This window comes from Diabrotica virgifera, chromosome 5, assembly GCF_917563875.1.
Source record: "Diabrotica virgifera virgifera chromosome 5, PGI_DIABVI_V3a".
NCBI lineage: Eukaryota > Metazoa > Arthropoda > Insecta > Coleoptera > Chrysomelidae > Diabrotica > Diabrotica virgifera.
Window position 1 is genome coordinate 225465052 of NC_065447.1, and position 19323 is coordinate 225484374.

Here is a 19323-nt window from a genome sequence, read left to right on the forward strand (position 1 = left end):
TAATTGGTATATGCCAAAGCCGTTTACAAATAAAAAAAAACAAATCTGCACAAGCTGATGGATATGCAGATGACATCCACATCATAGGTAGGTCCACAGAGTTTTTGACCGATGAATTTTGGTTGTTAAGGACATCTGCACAGAGAATGGGTCTAAATATAAATTCCCAAAAGACCAAAGTTATAATGGCTCAAGCAACCAGATACCTAAAGCGTATTTCAGACATGCGATGCAGTATGAAGGATAGGGCAATGCAAACTAAACGAGAATTTTCTTGACAACGTTGCCGCTCTTCACGGCAGCGGCCATTAAAGGTAGTACTTGCAGAGTATTATCGCTGTTAACTGCTGTGGAATACAAAAGGAGGATTTATTTATGATACTTCACAGAAGGGGCAAAATATGGCAAACCCGCTTGCAAATACAAGCTGTTGACTAAAGATAATAATGCCAGCGAAGAAATTAAAAGACGATAGTCCAAGAGGCAGCGCTGAAAAATCTCTTTGAATTTACTAAAGCTAGATTTTTCACAGTTGATTACTGTGATTGTGTAGAGAAACATACTGCGGTCAGTCAAGCGAAACGTAGAACAGGGGTTACTGAGAGGGTATCAAAGTTGCTTTCCTATGAAGGTAATTCAATCCATTTACTAAGGCTGAAAATCAGTACACACATTCTAAATTAAATATAAATAAAAGTTATTATAGTCGGTCAGCTGTATGACGGGACAGAGCCGGTCGGTCGGCCCCAGTGAATGTACATGGTTATTCACTATATTTTGACACCCTTGTAAACTGCTTTATTTACAGAATTAGAAAAAATGTAAAATACAAAAGTTATTTTGACATATATATCGTACTAATTTTAATTTTATTGTACTAATAACATTTGGGCGTGATGATGTAATCGAAGATTTTTTTAAATGGGAATAGGGGTCGAGTGCTAGCTCATTTGAAAGGTTATTCAATTCCCTATTCAGTAATATAAACATTAACATGATTAATTATACAGGGTGTCCAAAAAAAATTTTTTAATTAAATTAATTGTTTAATCAATAATTCAACATTTTTTGGACACCCTGTATAAATAATGATCTTAAAGTTGAGAGAATTGAATAACCTTTAAAATGAACTATCACACGACCCCTATTCTCATTTAAAAAATAGTCGATTACGTCATCACGCCCAGATGGATGACGTCACTAGTACGATATATATGTCAAAAATCATAATTAAAAATCGAATAACTTTTGTATTTTACATTTTTTTCTAATTCTGTAAATAAAGCAGTTTACAAGGGGGTCAAAATATAGTGAATAATCCTGTACATTCATTGGGGCCGACCGACCGGCTCTGTCCCGTCATACAGCTGACCGACTATAATAACTATTTTTTTATATTCAATTTAGAATGTGTGTACTGATTTTCAACCTTAGTAAATGGATTTAATTACCTTCGTAGGAAAGCAACTTTGATATCCTCTCGTAACTCCTGTTCTACGTTTAGCTTGATAGACCGCAGTATCTTTCTCTACACAATCACAGTAATCAACTGTGAAATTTTGCTTTAGTAAATTCAAAGAGATTTTTCAGCGCTGCCTCTCCGTCTATGAGTATTGCTTGCCAATAAGTGTTACTACGGCTTGAGAAGACAGAGAGCTTCAAAACTACCCAGAAAAATTAAAGTGACCGTCTATAAAACCCTAATAAGGCTAGTGGTAACAGATGGAGCAGAAACGTGGTCACTTACACAGGTGGTTCATTTAGTCATATGTTTCTTGATTTACTAGATTATCCTGAAACGTTTTACAACTATTTTCGAATGAGCACAGATTTATTTTTTCATTTGAAATGCTATTGGGACCGTGCAAGTTCGGCAAAGCGACCCCTATTTCTACGCTCTGTACTTTTATTCGCACTGTTAATTATATTGGCCAATTATATTAGTCCTGGTTATTGAATAATTGTCAAGGCCATAGTCCAAAAAAATAATAAGAAGAAAAAATAAGATGCAGGTTATGTTATGCAAACGAAAACAATTGTATGTAGTAAATAAAATTAGTTATTAAAATGCAGTACTGCAAGCAAAATACAATTAATTAAATTTACCTTTATATAATAATTGCGTATCATAACAATATTGTGGAGCAATATATAATTTTTCTGCTTCAATGACAGAAGGTATGAAATATACGTCAATTTGACAATTTCAATTGACAATTTGAATTATTTAAGATAGTTGCAATATTTCTCCGCGACTCGCGCACGGTCGTTTCTCGTTTCCCTTCCAAGTACTTACACACCGCGAATATTTTCAATATCCATTTATTAATGTGAACACCGTGCATTGACTGAACAAGACTGATGTAAAAATTCGATCTGTCGAATCATGAAGATTCTTGACTCGACTCGTCTGGATTTGAGTCAGTGTGAAACCAAACAGTCATTTGCTTTACTTTCGAATACAGCTGGACGAATCTTCGAGCGTCTGACAGGACTAGACTCGTTTGGTGCGAAATGAGTCTTAAGGGTCATTTCCCACCAAGCGAGTCCAATCCAGTCAGACGCTCGAAGATTCTTCCAGCTGCGTTAACACGAAAGTAAAGCAAATGCGTCTGTTTGGTTTCACACTGACTCAATCAAATCCAGTCGAGTCGAGTTAAGTCCAAGACTCTTCATGATTCGACAAGTCGAATTTTTATATGAATCTTGTTCAGTCACTGCACGGTTTTCACATTTAAAAATGGATATTGCAAATACATATAGCATTTTTTAATTAAAAAAAAATATTTCTGCTCATTCGAAAATAGTTGTAAAACATTTTAGGATCATCTAGTAAATCAGGAAACATATGAGTGAATGAACCAAAAACAGATCTAGTGTTTATGGGATGAACTCAAAATAGTTTTCCTCGTTATCTCATTCTCCTTCTTCGGAGGCGACGTAATGTTACTGTTTGAACAACTGCAACCATGTTTAGCCATATGTGTCTCTACACTGATGATTCCACAAGACGCATTCAATGCGACAGTTATGACTGGTTTGATTTGACTGCACTTGACTCGATTGGTGTGAAATGAGCCTTAGATGAAGGTGCAAGAGTAAGAAAAGTTTTTGACCGAAGAGGGCCGAATGGACAACGAGCTAGAGGAAGACCGAGACTTAGGTCTCAACACAACTTAGAGAATGATTTATAATCTATCCGAGTTAGAGCATGGAGAAGAGTTGCCAGAGACAGGGGTGAATGGATGATTTTTCTGAAAAAGGCTTTGGCTACTAATAGGGCAGTCAATGAGGGTATGTGGCTCCGAATTCCATCCTACTATATCGATTTACGTGATATTTTCACAGTAAGTAGGGAATAGCCCAAGAAACAAAGTCTACCCTATGCCGATGTGTGCTTTTGTCTTGGGGGCGGTTCCCCCCCTTCTCGGGGTTGGAAAATTTTTTGCTTAAATAACTACGGAAGTTGCTAGATAACCCAATACTAAGCAAAAACTGCTCTATAATTTTTTTTTCGAAAACTCAATACTTTTTAAGTTATTCCTGGTTGAAAATTGGCCATTTTCATTGAAACATAACACCTTTTCAAACGGTTTTTTGCGAATACCTTAAAAACTATGCATCTAACTAAAAAAACCATATAACATTTTTGTAGCTTATAAAATAACAAAGAGATTCTTTCCTTCATGAATCTTCTAGTTATAACACAAAAAGAGATATGGTAAGTGAAAAAAACTTGTTTTCTTGGTGCATGCTCAAATCAGTGTATTTAACTTGAAATAACAGAGAAACGGTCGATTTTTGTTGTATAATGCTACCAATAACTTTTGTTGTGCTTGAAGAGACCTTTAAAAGAAGCAATATTAAATGTCGATTACATTCAAACTATGCGAGATAAACTGTAAAAAATTTGATGACTAACGTATTTTAAGAAAAAAATGAAAAGTATATTTAGCCCCTCATCCACAAGAATTTAAATGCATCGTTTTCCTTCTACAATACATTTTACTATAGTGTTTTTTATGTTCAAAAAGTTGGGCGGGTTTAAAATGAATGGTTTTTGAAAAAAATAAGATCAAATTATAGAGCGCATTTTTAAATTTTCTTAAAAATCTTCCTATTTCTCCATGTAACTCGAAACTGATACGAGATGCCAAAAAAAAGATGCCATATAAAAATATAGGCTTCTTCTAGATAAACATTTTGATTTTATTTTTTATAACAGTATCTCTTATCATTTTCAAGTTACATGGAGAAAAAGGAAGATTTTTAAGAAAATTTAAATATTCGCTCTATAATTTGATCTTATTTTTTTCAAAAACCATTCATTTTAAACTTGCTCAACTTGTTGAACATAAAAATAACACTGCAGTAAAATGTATTGTAGAAGGAAAACGATGCATTTAAATTCTTGTGGATGAGGGGTTAAATATACTTCTCAATTTTTTTCTTAAAATTCGTTAGTCATCAATTTTTTGCAGCATATCTCGCTTAGTTTGAATGTAATCGATATTTAATATTGCTTATTTGAAAGGACTTTTCAAGCAAAATAAAAGGTATTGGTAGCATTATACACCTAAAATCGATCGTTTCTCTGTTATTTCAAGTTGAATACACTGATTTGAGCATGCACCAAAAAACAAACTATTTTTACCTACCATATCTCTTTTTGTGTTATAACTAGAAGATTGAAGAAGGAACGAATCTCTTTGTTTTTCTATGAGCTACAAAAATGTTTTATATAATGTTTTTACTTAGATGCATTGTTTTTAAGGTATTCGCAAAAAACCGTTTGAAAAGGTGTTATATTTCAATGAAAATGGCCAATTTTCAACCACGAATAACTCAAAAAGTATTGAGTTTTCGAAAAAAATTATAGAACAGTTTTTGCTTAGAATTAGGTTCTCTAGCAACTTCCGTAGTTGTTTAACCAAAAAATTTTCCATCCCCGAGAAGGGGTGGGAACCGCCTCCAAGACAAAAGCACACATCGGCATAGGGTAGACTTTGAATAAGGAGATATTTTCAGGCTATTCCTAAAATTTCATTAAAATCCATGCAGTAGGATAGAATTCGGAGTTAATAACCTGTTCTTGCTCTCATTGACTGCCTTATAACGAGCTATATAAAGCCACGGATGAGGATGACAGAAAATCATGAAATTTAAAAAATTGAATGAATAAGGGAATATGACTTCCTGATCTACTTGTATAATTGTTTGTCGTTAATTTTAGCCTTGATAGTATTGAGAGCGAAACAAAACTGCTTTACGAAGAATTACAGAACTATTTTAGAATTGAAGATGTCACTATTGAAATATATTTGGTCTGCCATCTTACCTTACAGGACATAACAAATATACTTGCACATTCCATCTACGACTGACTTATGTAAAATAAGTGACTACAGACTAGATTAGAGATTGATATAAAAACAATTAGTTACACCCTTGTTATAATATATAATATATATTATATCCATAAATAAATTTGTTATTAAAAAAGCTACATAGATATAAAATTACAAAATTAATACTTAATTACTAAGTTTTTGCTAAAAGTAAAATTACAACATAAAAATGCCAATATAAAAAATATTTTAAATTATGTAAAATTAAACAAGCCCCTCAGTCCAGTTAAATGAGATTTTTTTCGTGACACTAACCCGGCCATGCAAACAACAGTTGTTTTGAGTTGTATGGACCTCTATAGCAAGAACCTAAATATATTATGCTTCCTGAAGTCGATTTTGAGACTTAATTAGTTATTAACAAATTAAGGCCATAAAAATGGTTAATTTTCGCTTTTTTCGTCTATCAGCAAAAAGTGAAAAAAATTTGAGAGTAAGATACTAATAAGTCACATAAAAACCTTTAAAATGGCATTTTTTTAATGTTTCTATCCTTATTTGTTTATTTTTAATTATTTTAGTTATGTTGTGTTTATATGATCTGTAAGTTTCATTGATTTAAAGTGCTTATTTTGGAAAAAAATTGGTTTTAAAGTAAAATTTTTAATTTTGAAAGTAATGCTTTTTTTCAAAATAACTTAAAAAATGTTAGAGACCACCCCCTAATTAGCAACTTAAATGAAATTAATCGTTACCGCTCCACAAATTATTTTAGTTATGTTGTGTTTATATGATCTGTAAGTTTCATCGATTTAAAGTGCTTATTTTGGAAAAAATTTGGTTTTAAAGTAAAATTTTTAATTTTGAAAAATATGCTTTTTTTCAAAATAACTTAAAAATTGTTAGAGATACCAAAAATCTCGAAAAACAAAAAAAATCAGCATTGCTTTTCTGAATATCATGTATTTTTTTGTTTTTCTGTTAGACAAAAATTGATTGAGATTTGGTGTTTCTAAATTTGCATACATTCGTGATGAGTGACTCGTTCAACCCCTTTTAACTACAGCCCTTTCAAAAATAAGAACTTTGAACCGATGAAACTTACAGATCATATAAACAATACATACACCGGTCAAGAAACTTGTGAAGTCGTAACGATTAAGTTCATTTGAGATACTAATTAGGGGGTGATTTTCCATATTTTTTTACCAAAAAAAGTGACTAACTTTATTTTGAGCGTAACTTGTTTACTTTTGATGCTAGAATTTTTTTTTATAAAACAAAAATTAAGCTTTTTTAAACACTTTAAATAAGTTGTAATGAGTTTTCCCCGAAATGTTCTTCATTTTTGGTTATTTCACGTTAAAGTATTCCATTTGGAATTTGACGAATATGAACCTATTTTTAATTAGGTATAACTCTGCTCCTACTAGGTATAGAAACGTGATATATACACCATTTTTTTAAATTTTTTACAGGCTATATTTTTGCTACGAATGTTTTTCGACAAAATACGTACTATTTGAGTTATTTGCAAAAACCCGTCTAAAAGTGTGGTTATTTTGTTGAAAAAATGAACATATTCACTGGCAAATAACTCGAAAAGTATTGACTTAGTGAAAAAACTCTATAGAACAAAAGTTACTTAAAATTAGTCAGTTTATCAATTTCCGGACTTACTTTGGACGAATACTTTTTTACCCCCAAGAGGGGGTGAAAAGCACCCCCGGGGCAAAAGCACATATCAGCACAATATCACTTTTTTTCTTTGACTGTTAGCTATGTGTATGCCAAATTTCATGTCAATCCAAGCGGTTCTTTAAAATGTAGAGGTTTTGCAATATTTACCGTTAAAGAACGGGCTATGCTTTGAAATTTTGAGTATACTTTAAGTACCACAAGACCCAACATTACATGTAATATGAAGGTTCTACGCTAAAATGATTTTTAGTTTTCATTTAGTTCACATTTTACTAATGTGATTTTAGTATTTCATTTTTAAAAAAGGTCATTTATAAAAACCGAAATTTCCGACTTATTTTGCAATTTTCTAAGCAACAAATAAGGATACAAACATTTAAAAAATGTCATTTAGAAGGTTTTTATGTGACTTAAAATTTCTTACTCCCAAACTTGTTTCACATGCTTAACTTTTTGGTGATAGATGAAAAAAGCAAAAATTTACCAAAAATCGACTGCATGAAACATATAGGTTTTAGTTATGGAGGTCCATACTACTCAAAACCACTGTCGTTTGCCTGGCTGTGTCGGCCGGGTCAGTGTCACAAACAGGGTATTTTTTTGCTTATTTTCCTGGACTAAGTTTCGACATATATGCGAACAAATAGTAGGCTTACAAATACTAACTCTTCACAACTATATACCAAGATATATTGCAAATGTAACGATGCGAATAAAAATAATAGATACCTAATGATACGAATAAAAATAATAGAATAAAGTTTTAACATGAAGGAATAGGGCTTTTCATCGATTGTCATTTGTTTCGAGCTTCTGTCATATGTTGTATAACCCGTGTATAATATTAATATACACGGATTATACGACATATGACAGAAGGTTGAAACAAATGACTGTGAATGAAAAGCCCTATATACACAAGTTTCATATATAATTTGTTTGTTCCGAAGTATTGGTATATATAATTTAAAAAAACATGATAGCATTAATAAATAAAAATATTCGGTTTTTGCACAATTATACAATTTACTACTGGATTACTTGAGTATTGAGTACCATATCTAACGATCTTGTTCCTTTAATAAAATCGAAAAATCATAAGTAATATTTAAATTTAGATTAAACAACCATTATGACAACCACATTACACTTATATAAATTAGTAGCTTGATCAATCAATGAAATGAAGTGTAGAGACGGGGAAGTCAAAGAACAGGCACAATTTAGAGCGCGAAGGTTCAACTTTTTCTGTATAATCTTCTTGTCCAACAAGTGATTGTAAAGAAGACGTCGTTTAATCAAGAGGTGCACTTGCTCTCTTCTATGTAACTTAAAAAAGGCTTACAACAGCGTACCTGACTGAGGAAAGCATTGGAAGAAACAAATATCAACATTGTAACCATTAAATCAATCAAACATTTTTTCAGATCGGCCGCAAATAAGGTACGGATAGCCAACCTCCGATAGGAGAAGGAACTACAAAAAGAAGAAGACTCATTTTGATGAATGAAGTACTTCTAGGTATCTTAACCTTTTAAAACATATAAGGGGCTACGCCAGAAAAACACTCTCTCCTGTATACTGTTCAATCTTGCTCTGGAAATAGTAATACATATGTCACAAATCACAACCACTGGTTTAACACATTGAACGCCACGTGAGTTGTATTTAACTCACGCCTTGTTTGGCCAAGGCGCTCAGTGAGCTAAATATAATTCACATTAACATTGAGATTCTGAACGTGGAGCCTGAAGGCAAAAACAAAGAATTTTAATGTGGCATTTAATGTGTTAATATAATTATAACAAATCGGTGCAAATTCTTGCATATGCTGATGATATTAATACTGTAGAGAGAACAAAAAACGCTGTACGAAAGGCGTATGTAGCACTAAATTTCATCTTTCGTGAAATATGCAATTAAGTTGATTGAGCTGACGTGATTTTGCTGGCAAATGCGCGTTCTGGCATTAAATTCCGGACTGTAGCCGTAAGTTCCATGGTCGGCCGTCACGGTCAAGTGAGCGCATACCTTTAGTAAGGTTTTCGCTCTTGTACGTCATGCTAATACTTTAATCAATACATAAAAATAAAGTTTTAATATATTTTTTTAATTTTTATTCGATTACAAAACAACAAATTATAAATAAAATAAGTTCTATCTCCATTAATATAAAAATCTTTATTACCCATGATATCGCATCTAGTTATTCAGTACTTATTTTTATCTATATTGTATGGCTTTATTGTTCTTCGTGAGATCGAATTAGTTAAAAATGTAATGTGGCTCATAGAATACCACTGCAAATGAGGCACTACAAACACCGTTTCCAAAGTAAAGGTTTTTGTTAAATAGACACGGATATAGAAAAAATTAAGTACTGTATACATTAAAAATGAATATCAAACTTCATACATTAAAAATAGACTGTTTAGCTGAAAATAATTGCAGCATCCAAAAAATTGCTAAAGTATATTTGTGAAATAATTACGCACAAGAAGGATCTTAAAAACTTAAAAATAATATAATTGATTTATTGTAAATTTTGTATGTGTTGACTACTATAGTCATTTCAGGCAGTATTAATAATTATAGTCTAGTGTCTAGTCAACCAAGTAACTTCCATTTTACTAGTTCAAATAACTGCAGTGTGGATTCATTTTTATTTGGAAACTCCAAACAAATCCTCTTGCTTTTATTTTACAACACAAAATCGTTCATAGTACCAGGTGATTCACAAGAATAAAAAAAAATCTGCCATCAGATAGTCTCCGTATGTCTACACTGCAAGTCTAGAAGTGAAGATGTATTCTTTAAAATGAGATTAAATACCTATCTTTGAACTGGGACTTATCATTTACAGTGATGTATGTACTTACCTAAGCTCAATACCATTTTGTTCAATGTCATTCTAAATAATGCAGTTGAGTTTAAGTAAAAACAATAAAAAATACTCCTAGCTCATAGGTCTGGATCCCGCGTATGAAAAAAAAGTTGATTAATAGCAAGCTGAAAATTTGTTAATAGCTTAAGGGTGTCTAGTCGGATAAACTTTGATATATGGGAACACTGGAACAGAAGCAGTTTTAATTATGGAACAGGTTAAAAATTTGGAACGGTCAGACCACGAAAACGGCACATTTATTTTGTCCGACAGAATAGACTTAAACTCTCCGAACAGAGATTAAACTCTCATGCAAAAATCAGACTGCTATTTATCACCTGTCATAATTCCTGTCATTTGACATACTACATACTCATTAAAACGCCCATTTGGTGATAAATAGCAGTCTGATTTTTGCATGAGAGTTTAATCTCTGTTCGGAGACTTTAAGTCTATTCTGTCGGACAAAATAAATGTGCCGTTTTCGTGGTCTGACCGTTCCAAATTTTTAACCTGTTCCACAATTAAAACTGCCCCTGTTCCAGTGTTCCCATATATCAACGTTTATCCGACTGGACACCCTTAAGCTATTAACAAATTTTCATTTTGCTATTAATCAACTTTTTTTCATACGCGGGATCCAGACTTATCAGGAATTAGCGTAAATATTGTAGCTGTAATTCAAGCTCACTTTTTAGAAGAACAGTTAACAAAATTAGACTAGTCATGATGATATCCAATCTCCGATAGGAGTTACATCACAAGAAGAATGCTTTCACAGTCCGTGTTTTTTAATGATACATTGTTTTCGAAATTATTTCTTCCTGTCGCTTTTGCGTTTGCCATTATTTTTATATCATCTGCAGAGATGCTAATTTTAGTATGCCTTCTTTAATGATCTTGTTAGGCAGTAGGATGTATGCTTGCATAATGCTATTCATATTGGGTCGCCTTGCCTCACTCTGATCTTATCTTTTTTTCTGTTTCTTCTCTTCTTTTGCCTATTATTATTTAAGTCCATCTTTATTAAGGACCGGGCAAGTCCGTCTTGAAATCCTAGTGTTGTCAAACACATATTTAAAATTCGGTTATATGTACATGTCAATATTTTCCATAATTAATGAACAAATGACGTCTATTGTAGATCTTATATTTCTGAAGCCATACTGGTCAGACTTAGTTTTGTTTTCTGTATGAATTGTTGCTCTTTTTCTTATTATCTATATCACTATGGAGTTATTTTGGGCATAGTTTTCTGCTCTAGATAATAAACATTGTTTAGTGCCTGTCACTATACTTTATATATGTCTCTAACTGTAAGTTGTTTACATATTCCATCCTACTGGGCAGTTTCCTGTTTTAATTGGTTTAATATATAAACAATTCATAGACTATTGATTATCAGATAATCTCTACATTCAAATTTTTTTCATTTTGATTCTCACTAAATCGAAAGAAAAATTGAGAACGGTATTTAATTCAACTTTAAAGTAAAATAACTTTGACAGCAAGCCTTGATTTCAAATATTTTGATATTAAAACATATATTCTAGTCGGACATCTTCATAATTACTTATCACTAATTCTTTCAATATCAATCTCCTTAGGAAATACCTATAATCCATTTAATCCTGTACACATATCTACCTTACGAATATAGTACTGATGGTCTCATTAAATCTTCGCCTATTTAAACAGTTTTTAATTTCAAGTGGCTTAAAAAAAGATAGTACATTCTGCATTGTTGTCAAAAGGATAACTATAAGCCTACGGTCAGACAAGCGAAAATTACAGCGCTGTAAGAGCAGTAAAATACAGCAAGAAAAATGGGTTCCACAGTGAGTATAGTAAATCGCTTCAGCGATTTACAGCCTGTACGGCTGTTTGGCTATTCACTATACTCACTATAGGACCCATTTTTTCAACTTCATTTTACTGCTCTTACAGCAGTGTAATAGTCGCTCATCTGGCCGTAGGCTAATAACATACAATAGAACTCATTACTTAACGTGAATGAGGATTTCTTTTTGAGTTTGTTGAATAAAACCTAGCTTACAGCTTCTAGACTTTTTCTATTGAACAATACTATACAATAATATAATACTTTTATAATAGTATTTAAAAATATATTGGAGAATTTAATGCAAAGTCACAAAAGAAACCTTAAAATCAGAATAATTACTTATGTAATGTATCATCAGTAAACATTTTTTTTTCAGAACCAGAAGTAAAAAACTTAAGGTTCCATAATTTTTATCGTAGAATTTTGAATGCTGAATAAGATCCATCATTCTGTTACAGTTTTGGCTGCTGTCAACCCTAAAAGAAAACAAAACTAAAGGATCATTTTTTTCATTTTTAGTTTATTATCTTGATCCAATAAATGTTAATAATGACCTCAACATGTAATGTCCATAGGTCAGTGTCACGTTATTTTCTCCTTCCTGTCCCTTTAAGTGTTTTTGAATTTCCAAATCTATAACTTGAAATTTATTAACCATTAAAATAGGGGAATGGATAATGAGACATCTAATATATTCGGCAATAAAACGAATTTTTTTAAATACTTTTTATATTTCTTATCAAAACCTAGCCCACATTTAGAAGAAAAAAAAAACAAAAATATTCAATTTAAAATTTGTAACAAAAATTAACACAAAAATTTGTATAAAAGACTATAAATAAAGATTCGCATAAAGTCATAAAAATTACGAAATAGAAAATGGTTTTGAGAACGACAATCAGTATAAATGTTTGATTAAAAAAAGATATGACACATTCAACCTGATTCTTGGTGTTATCCTTTATAAAATTTAAAAACACATCAACAAATTCCATCAAACAGTTGTGTCCATCGTGGAAATCGCTATTTATCCAAGAGATACTGTCCCGCAACAAAGTATTTTGCAATATTCACACAATAAATTATTATAGAGCTTTTCACGTTAAGGACGAAACGTTACGTAGATAGGGCTACGTAATTCTTATGGACAATAGATGCGCACCGATGCCGCTTCTATCGTATTGAGAATGAATCGGCAGTCGGTAACAACACGTGCCTGATAGTTTTGATAGCAACACTGCTCTGTATAAGCCAAACGTTCCGTTCTTAAGGTGAAATAAAATATACACAGGTTAAAAAAAATGTAAATTTTACTTTTTCAGCTTGTTTTTATAAGCACTTTATTTTATCTGATAATATTTGAAAGTCTAATTAACAAAAATTATGTTGTACACAGGACAAACATATTATTTGAAATTCTACATAGTAGAAGTATTGAGATACAAGGTATTCTAGTTGTAATAGTTATTTATGTACCGTGGGAATTAATAGATGTTTGTGCATGAGTACGACTATCTTAAAAACAAGAAAGCGTCTGGTCTGAGTGTTTGTAAGTCACCCGAAGGTATTACTTCTATTACATCTATTAATGCCCATGGTGCATACAAACTTTTATGTCATACTAGTTTGTTATCGTATTTACAATCTAAATATTTTTAAAATTTTGAAAAATTCAGAAAATTTATGATAGTAATATTTATTTGCAACCGCCAACAGAAAACACAACATTACGACATACGTTCGTTAATGCGGTGCAAGTGACCTTGGGGGTTTCAGTTAAATCTGTTTATTATAGATAGTTTTATAGATAGATTAGGCAATATCGTCGTTAGGGTAATGACGTCAAACATAAATAAACATAATATGTTGCTGTCAACCCTAAAAAGTGATGCAGAAAAGTTTTGAAATTAAAAACTTATACGACAGAGAATATGACAAATTACTAAGCTGGATGGCAGAAAACTTTGTAGAACATATTAATGAAAGTGTGCTGCTTGGATACTTCGGCTATCTTGCCGAAACGTTTTCTCCGAGTTCTCTATGGTTTAAATATTCAATGGTAAAGCAGACTTTAGTGATAAATAAGGATACTGACATCGCTAATTACCATAAGTTAAACGAATATTTGAAGCAAGGGTCAAAAGGATACCATTCAAAAAAGTCTAAAGCTCTGTCTAGAGATGTTTTAAAATTTATCCATGAAGCATCGAATGAGACGTTTTTAAAGAACAAAGTTGCATCAATATTTGGTGGATTCGACGGCAAGAACTGGTGAGTATCCTAATTACTCACATAGAAGGTAGAAAATCAGTTTTTGTGGTAAACGTACCAGAGACAAAAGGCGCGTTTTTACCGTTGTTGGCGAAGACAAAATGAATAGTATGAAGCCAATAAGAGATTACATGTCTTTATAGCCACGTGGTTGTTCAGAAAAAGTTTTTTCTGGCCTATAGACAAGGTCACTGAACTGTACAACCAGTTGGAAAAAATACATTTGGAAAATCCCCTTCATCATTGCAAAATATCTGGGTTTGAGCGATCCTGACAATTATGCAGATCACTGGAACCAGTATGACAACGCTGAAGCAACATGGAAGAGTATGTCAGTTGCTGAGGGATATATAGAGGGTAGCAATCTTATTGAGTAATTCATGTGTAATTTTGAAACATAATATGAAACTAGTATGACATGAAAATAATTTAGTAAGGGTGCGTTTACATGGTGCATCTTTTCGCCCTTGCATCTAAAAAAATGCGCTGGGGAAGGGATCCAACTGCGCATGTCACAGAAAAGCGGCAAAGTGTGCTGCAAGGCGTTGCAGGTGATCTGACCACATCGACAAGCGATCCGCTTGCCTTTTTACAGTCTACAAGTATGTTTATAATTAATGTTAGCTTTATTCTAACCTGGAGTCACATGCCTCAAAGCGACTTGTAAAGATTGAATGGATTATTCAGACATGCATTACAATAAAATCTATTAGAATGATTATTTTTGTATAATTTTATAAAATGTATTGTTTTTTGTCTTTTACCCTTCAAAGTATTTAGTTTAATTAATTTGTTGATGCAAAATAGAAAGAAGCAGGTTGCAAAGGACGTTTGTTGCATGCAACAACACAGGAAAAAGGACACGGTGTAAAGACACCATAATGGTTACATTCCTACTATTATTTCACACACATAAATGAACTCAAAAAGCACAACGAGTTACAAGAAGAAACATTTCATTTTTCAACAGAATTTCGAAATTTGTTGAATGTTGTGCGTCGTGTGAAATCCATTAGGTATTCTAAAATAATACATACGGCAAGCGTTGAGTATATAGAACATGTTTTCTAAGAACATTTCAATATTTATATGCGTCAAAAATTACTGAAACATAACAAAATCAATTATACACAACCTTCTATCTCAGTACCTACTAATTATTTTGATCTTCAATTATTACATAAGAAATTAATATTTTACGCTATAGAACCTGTAGGTAAAACAATAAAACAATTCTTTTATAATGACATTACTTAATTATATTATTAAAAATAATAATAGATATAATTAATAAAATATTTAATTTGTGACATATTTCGAAATAACTAAAATAACAATTTAATTGGGGTTTTAGATGAAAATATCTTATCTAAGAATTAAAGAAAGTTTGGGAATATCATTCAAAACATCATTTTAAATTCTTAATACTTTAAAATGTGCAATAAAATGACCAAGGCAGTGTAAGTTAAACCAAGTAAGGATTGAACAAGTTTTGATTGTTTTCAACATTTTTGTTATTATTTTGATAACGGCTTTCTATCTAACAGTGAGAACCACAATATTTTTGCAAATCACACTCTACACAATAAGTCTCGGGCTTATCATCACTAATAAAAAGACCAACTGTCAAATGTCACCTGTCAATATTTTAGCCTAATCAGAGTATAAGTTTAGTAGTTAAAAAAAGTTGTAGTAGTTACAGTGGTTTGAATTACACTACTTTGCAATTTTCGATGTTAGAAATCGGTTTTAAGAAATCACTGCTTTGTGATGGGAAAATACTGATCAAAATCTTGATAAATCTTACTCAGAATTTTCTGGGTTAAAAACTGCTGCGTTAAGTAACAACTGATAAGAGCGAAATTTGAGCGTTATTTGAAACTGTTTCAGTGACTAAACATAAGTTTTGCGCCTACATACATACGAGCAATTACATGTTGTTGAATAATGACCAATTTGACAAAAAGTTGTTGTTTTATTAGTCGAGCCCAAGACTTATTAGGTAACGTGTTAAGATTACTCAAATTGAACGGAAGATCAACTGGGGAGCAGGTTTTGTTTCTAACATAATTGCAGAAATCTTCATTAATAAATTTAGCAGATTGTGAAAGTGATAATCCTCCTATATCACGTTTTATTCTATAGCAAAAATTATTATTCAATCTAGTACAATGAATTATAGATTCTTTCTAAAAACGAAAGTTCTTTCGTTAGTAGTGAGAGGTAAAAAATAAATAAATACTGGGAAAATTTAGTAAATTAATCAGATCTACAGATTTACTACCTGTCAAAAAATATTAGCAATATTTAGGTAAACTAAGAGGTTCCCTATGTTATATGTTTGAGGCGGTCAAATGACATCTCGTAACGCGACAGTTGTTAACCCGCAAATTGTAACGGCGACAGTTCGTAACTATACATATTCGTAACGGTGCAATTTGTAACGCCAACAGTAAATTTTTTTAGCAAATTTAGTATTACTGAATTTGATAAAAAATGCATTTTGCATTCATTCCTATACTAAAAGTAATGGTATTTTTTAAGACCTCTTCTAGATATATTTCACACATATTTTTGCATTATATTCTTGTGAATATGACAACTAATGAATTTAAAAAAAAATGTATCTTATATCTCTTTAAAGTTGTAAAATTAAGTGTGAAAAAAAATGAATCAAATAAAAACAGCTTAATTATAATGTATGTAATACAATTTACATTACTATGGTTCATTTTTTAAATAGGAGTAATTCAAATTTACCGCGCCGTAATGCTTGCTTGTAATTGATCCAACAGCAAGCAAGCTCACTCCACTAAATTATGAAATTTTGACACATATAATTTTGACACTAATGACATTTAAAATTAATAGGTTAATTAAGTTATATCGGCGATTTTTTGTGTTTTATGCGATATTCCTTTAATTTTTAAATATTTAGTCTGCATTTATACAGTGATGAGCGCACTAATAACCGGCAAAATAACGCAAAAGATGGAAAACATATTAAGTTGTGAGATAAAAAGGGATGAACCTAGTAGAGGTGTTAAATTTAGCGATAGTAACTTAAAAATTGACATTATATTGATTGTTTCCCACCTTTAGACATATCGGACGAGTTTGAGAAGTGTCACTGTCACAGTGATTGAAATACTCCTCTGATACGTCTAAAGGTGGGAAACAATCAATATAACGTCAATGTATATGTTACTATCGCTAATTTTAACACCTCTACTAGTTTTATTTCTTTTTATCTCACAATTTAATATGTTTTCCATCTTTTGCGCCATTTTGCCGGTTATTAGCGCGCTCATCACTGTATAAAAAACAGTTGTTTTTAGAACTCTTTAGCGCCGTATTAATATAATATAATATTTATGGATTACCGTCGAAGGCCGATATGATCAACCAAAAAAAAGAAGATGGATCTGCTTATTTTTCTTATGACATTATTGGGTGTGAAACTGTCTGTTAAGTTTACTCCTATTTAAAAAATGAACCACAGATTATATTTATTTTAAAAATGTATTTCTCCTCGAAATATGAAATGTGTTGAAAACGTTTATCCTGATGCTCGTTCGTTAAAATTGATAAACGTGATTTCAATTGTAACTGTAATAAAAGTATGACGTTACGAATTGTCCGTTACGAATATGTATGGTTACGAACTGTCGCCGTTACCATTTATGTGGTTACGAACTGTCGCCGTTACCATTTATGTGGTTACGAACTGTCGCGTTACGAGATTTCTGGTCACGGTTTGCGGTATTGAGTGAGTTTCTGGTATTGTTTTGATATAATACTGGAAGTTACAAAACCCTTAACTAATATAAGACGTAGAAATATATCATCGAGCATATTTTCGTTCTTTGTTCTGAGACAAGTGCTTCTGATCATTTGAAACTTATATTTCCATCTTAAGTCTGTTTTAGACTATGAATTCAACATAAAATGATATAAGAAAATGGTATACTAAGTTTTGTCACAATGTAAAACAGGAAACAAAATATGTTAATAGGAAATGTTACACAAATTAGAACATGTCCTATTTGATAACAATTTTTATAACAATTTTTAGTACACCGGCATGCGCAGTTAGGTTATTTTCGTCATACTGTCACATTGGTTCTTTTAAGGTTAACTTTTCTTTTAAGAAATGTTGCAATGGAAGCAGCTGATAATAACAGAGTTTTCTTATCCATCATATAACATATCTTTGTAATATAAAATATCAAAGATAATACTAACTAGGTTAAATGTTGAGGAAAATGAGGTTAAAATATTCTTAAAAGAAAATAAGAAGAAGAAAATTGAGGTTAACAGTACATGTACCATCACAAAAATATAAAAAAAAAGTGCTTTTTTAGCATGTAATGCACAGAATCACATAACATACTCTTATTGGAAAAAGTGACAATGTAATACACAAAACTTCTTGTATTAATATTGTACACAATGTCTTTGTACATCAATTTCTGTTAACAAAGAAAAATATAGTCTAAAACAGTCTTTAAGCTCCAAACATATAATATGGGAAGCATTTTCTGATTCTGGAGATTATCATAAAAGAATGAAATACGCGATAATAAAAGAAAAACCAAGAAGCAGGTCATAATAATCGTATCACCTGAGTATTCACTTACTGAATTTTAACCAATTACACCTTTGATATTCGTACCCGAGAATTATGGACAAATAGCGACTTTTCAAAGATGATTCGACGCTGTTGCACATAGTATGGACGCTGCAATCGATAGTATTCAACAACTGTCCTTTACAATGAAGCAATCTATGAATTCAAACGCATCGTCATATTCTCAGCTAGTACCTGTCGGTTTAGGCATTTTGTCTTTTGGTCCCCAAACTCTGATCGTGCAGTCGTCCGATACCGATACTAACATGTGGTGGTAGACGGGGTTCCATGATACGCAATTCACGGTTCGAGTGTGGCCTTGGAGGGTAGCTATCGGTTGTTCGTTACGTATATGCCATATGTACACCTAGAATGACACACAAACGTTATAGGCGAGCGGCACAACCCTAATTTGAGACTTAGAAATCGAAAAAGCGACCATGATAGGTGAATGGCAAATATTGGTCATTCTTTATAATTTCGAGGTCGCTGAATCCGAATATGAAGTTTATTTTTATCTAGAATGGGTGGAACATGTTCAAAAATCAAATTATATGCAAAAATGCGAAAAATCAATGTTGATGATTTTTTATATTTACCTCGCTGTATCTTTGGTCACTGCAAATATTTCCATCTGAAAATTTTA

General features: G+C 31.8%; 1 protein-coding gene across 1 annotated transcript in view; it reads right to left on the minus strand.

The window, feature by feature from the left end:
* Window positions 1-1230: 1230 nt before the first annotated feature.
* Window positions 1231-19323, minus strand: part of LOC114341794 (WD repeat-containing protein 26) — an 84386-nt gene continuing 66293 nt past the window's right edge. The window contains exon 9 of the mRNA XM_050651799.1: window positions 1231-19044. Coding sequence (XP_050507756.1) covers window positions 18862-19044 — 183 coding nt within the window. The 3' untranslated portion in view covers window positions 1231-18861. The remainder of the gene's footprint in view (window positions 19045-19323) is intronic.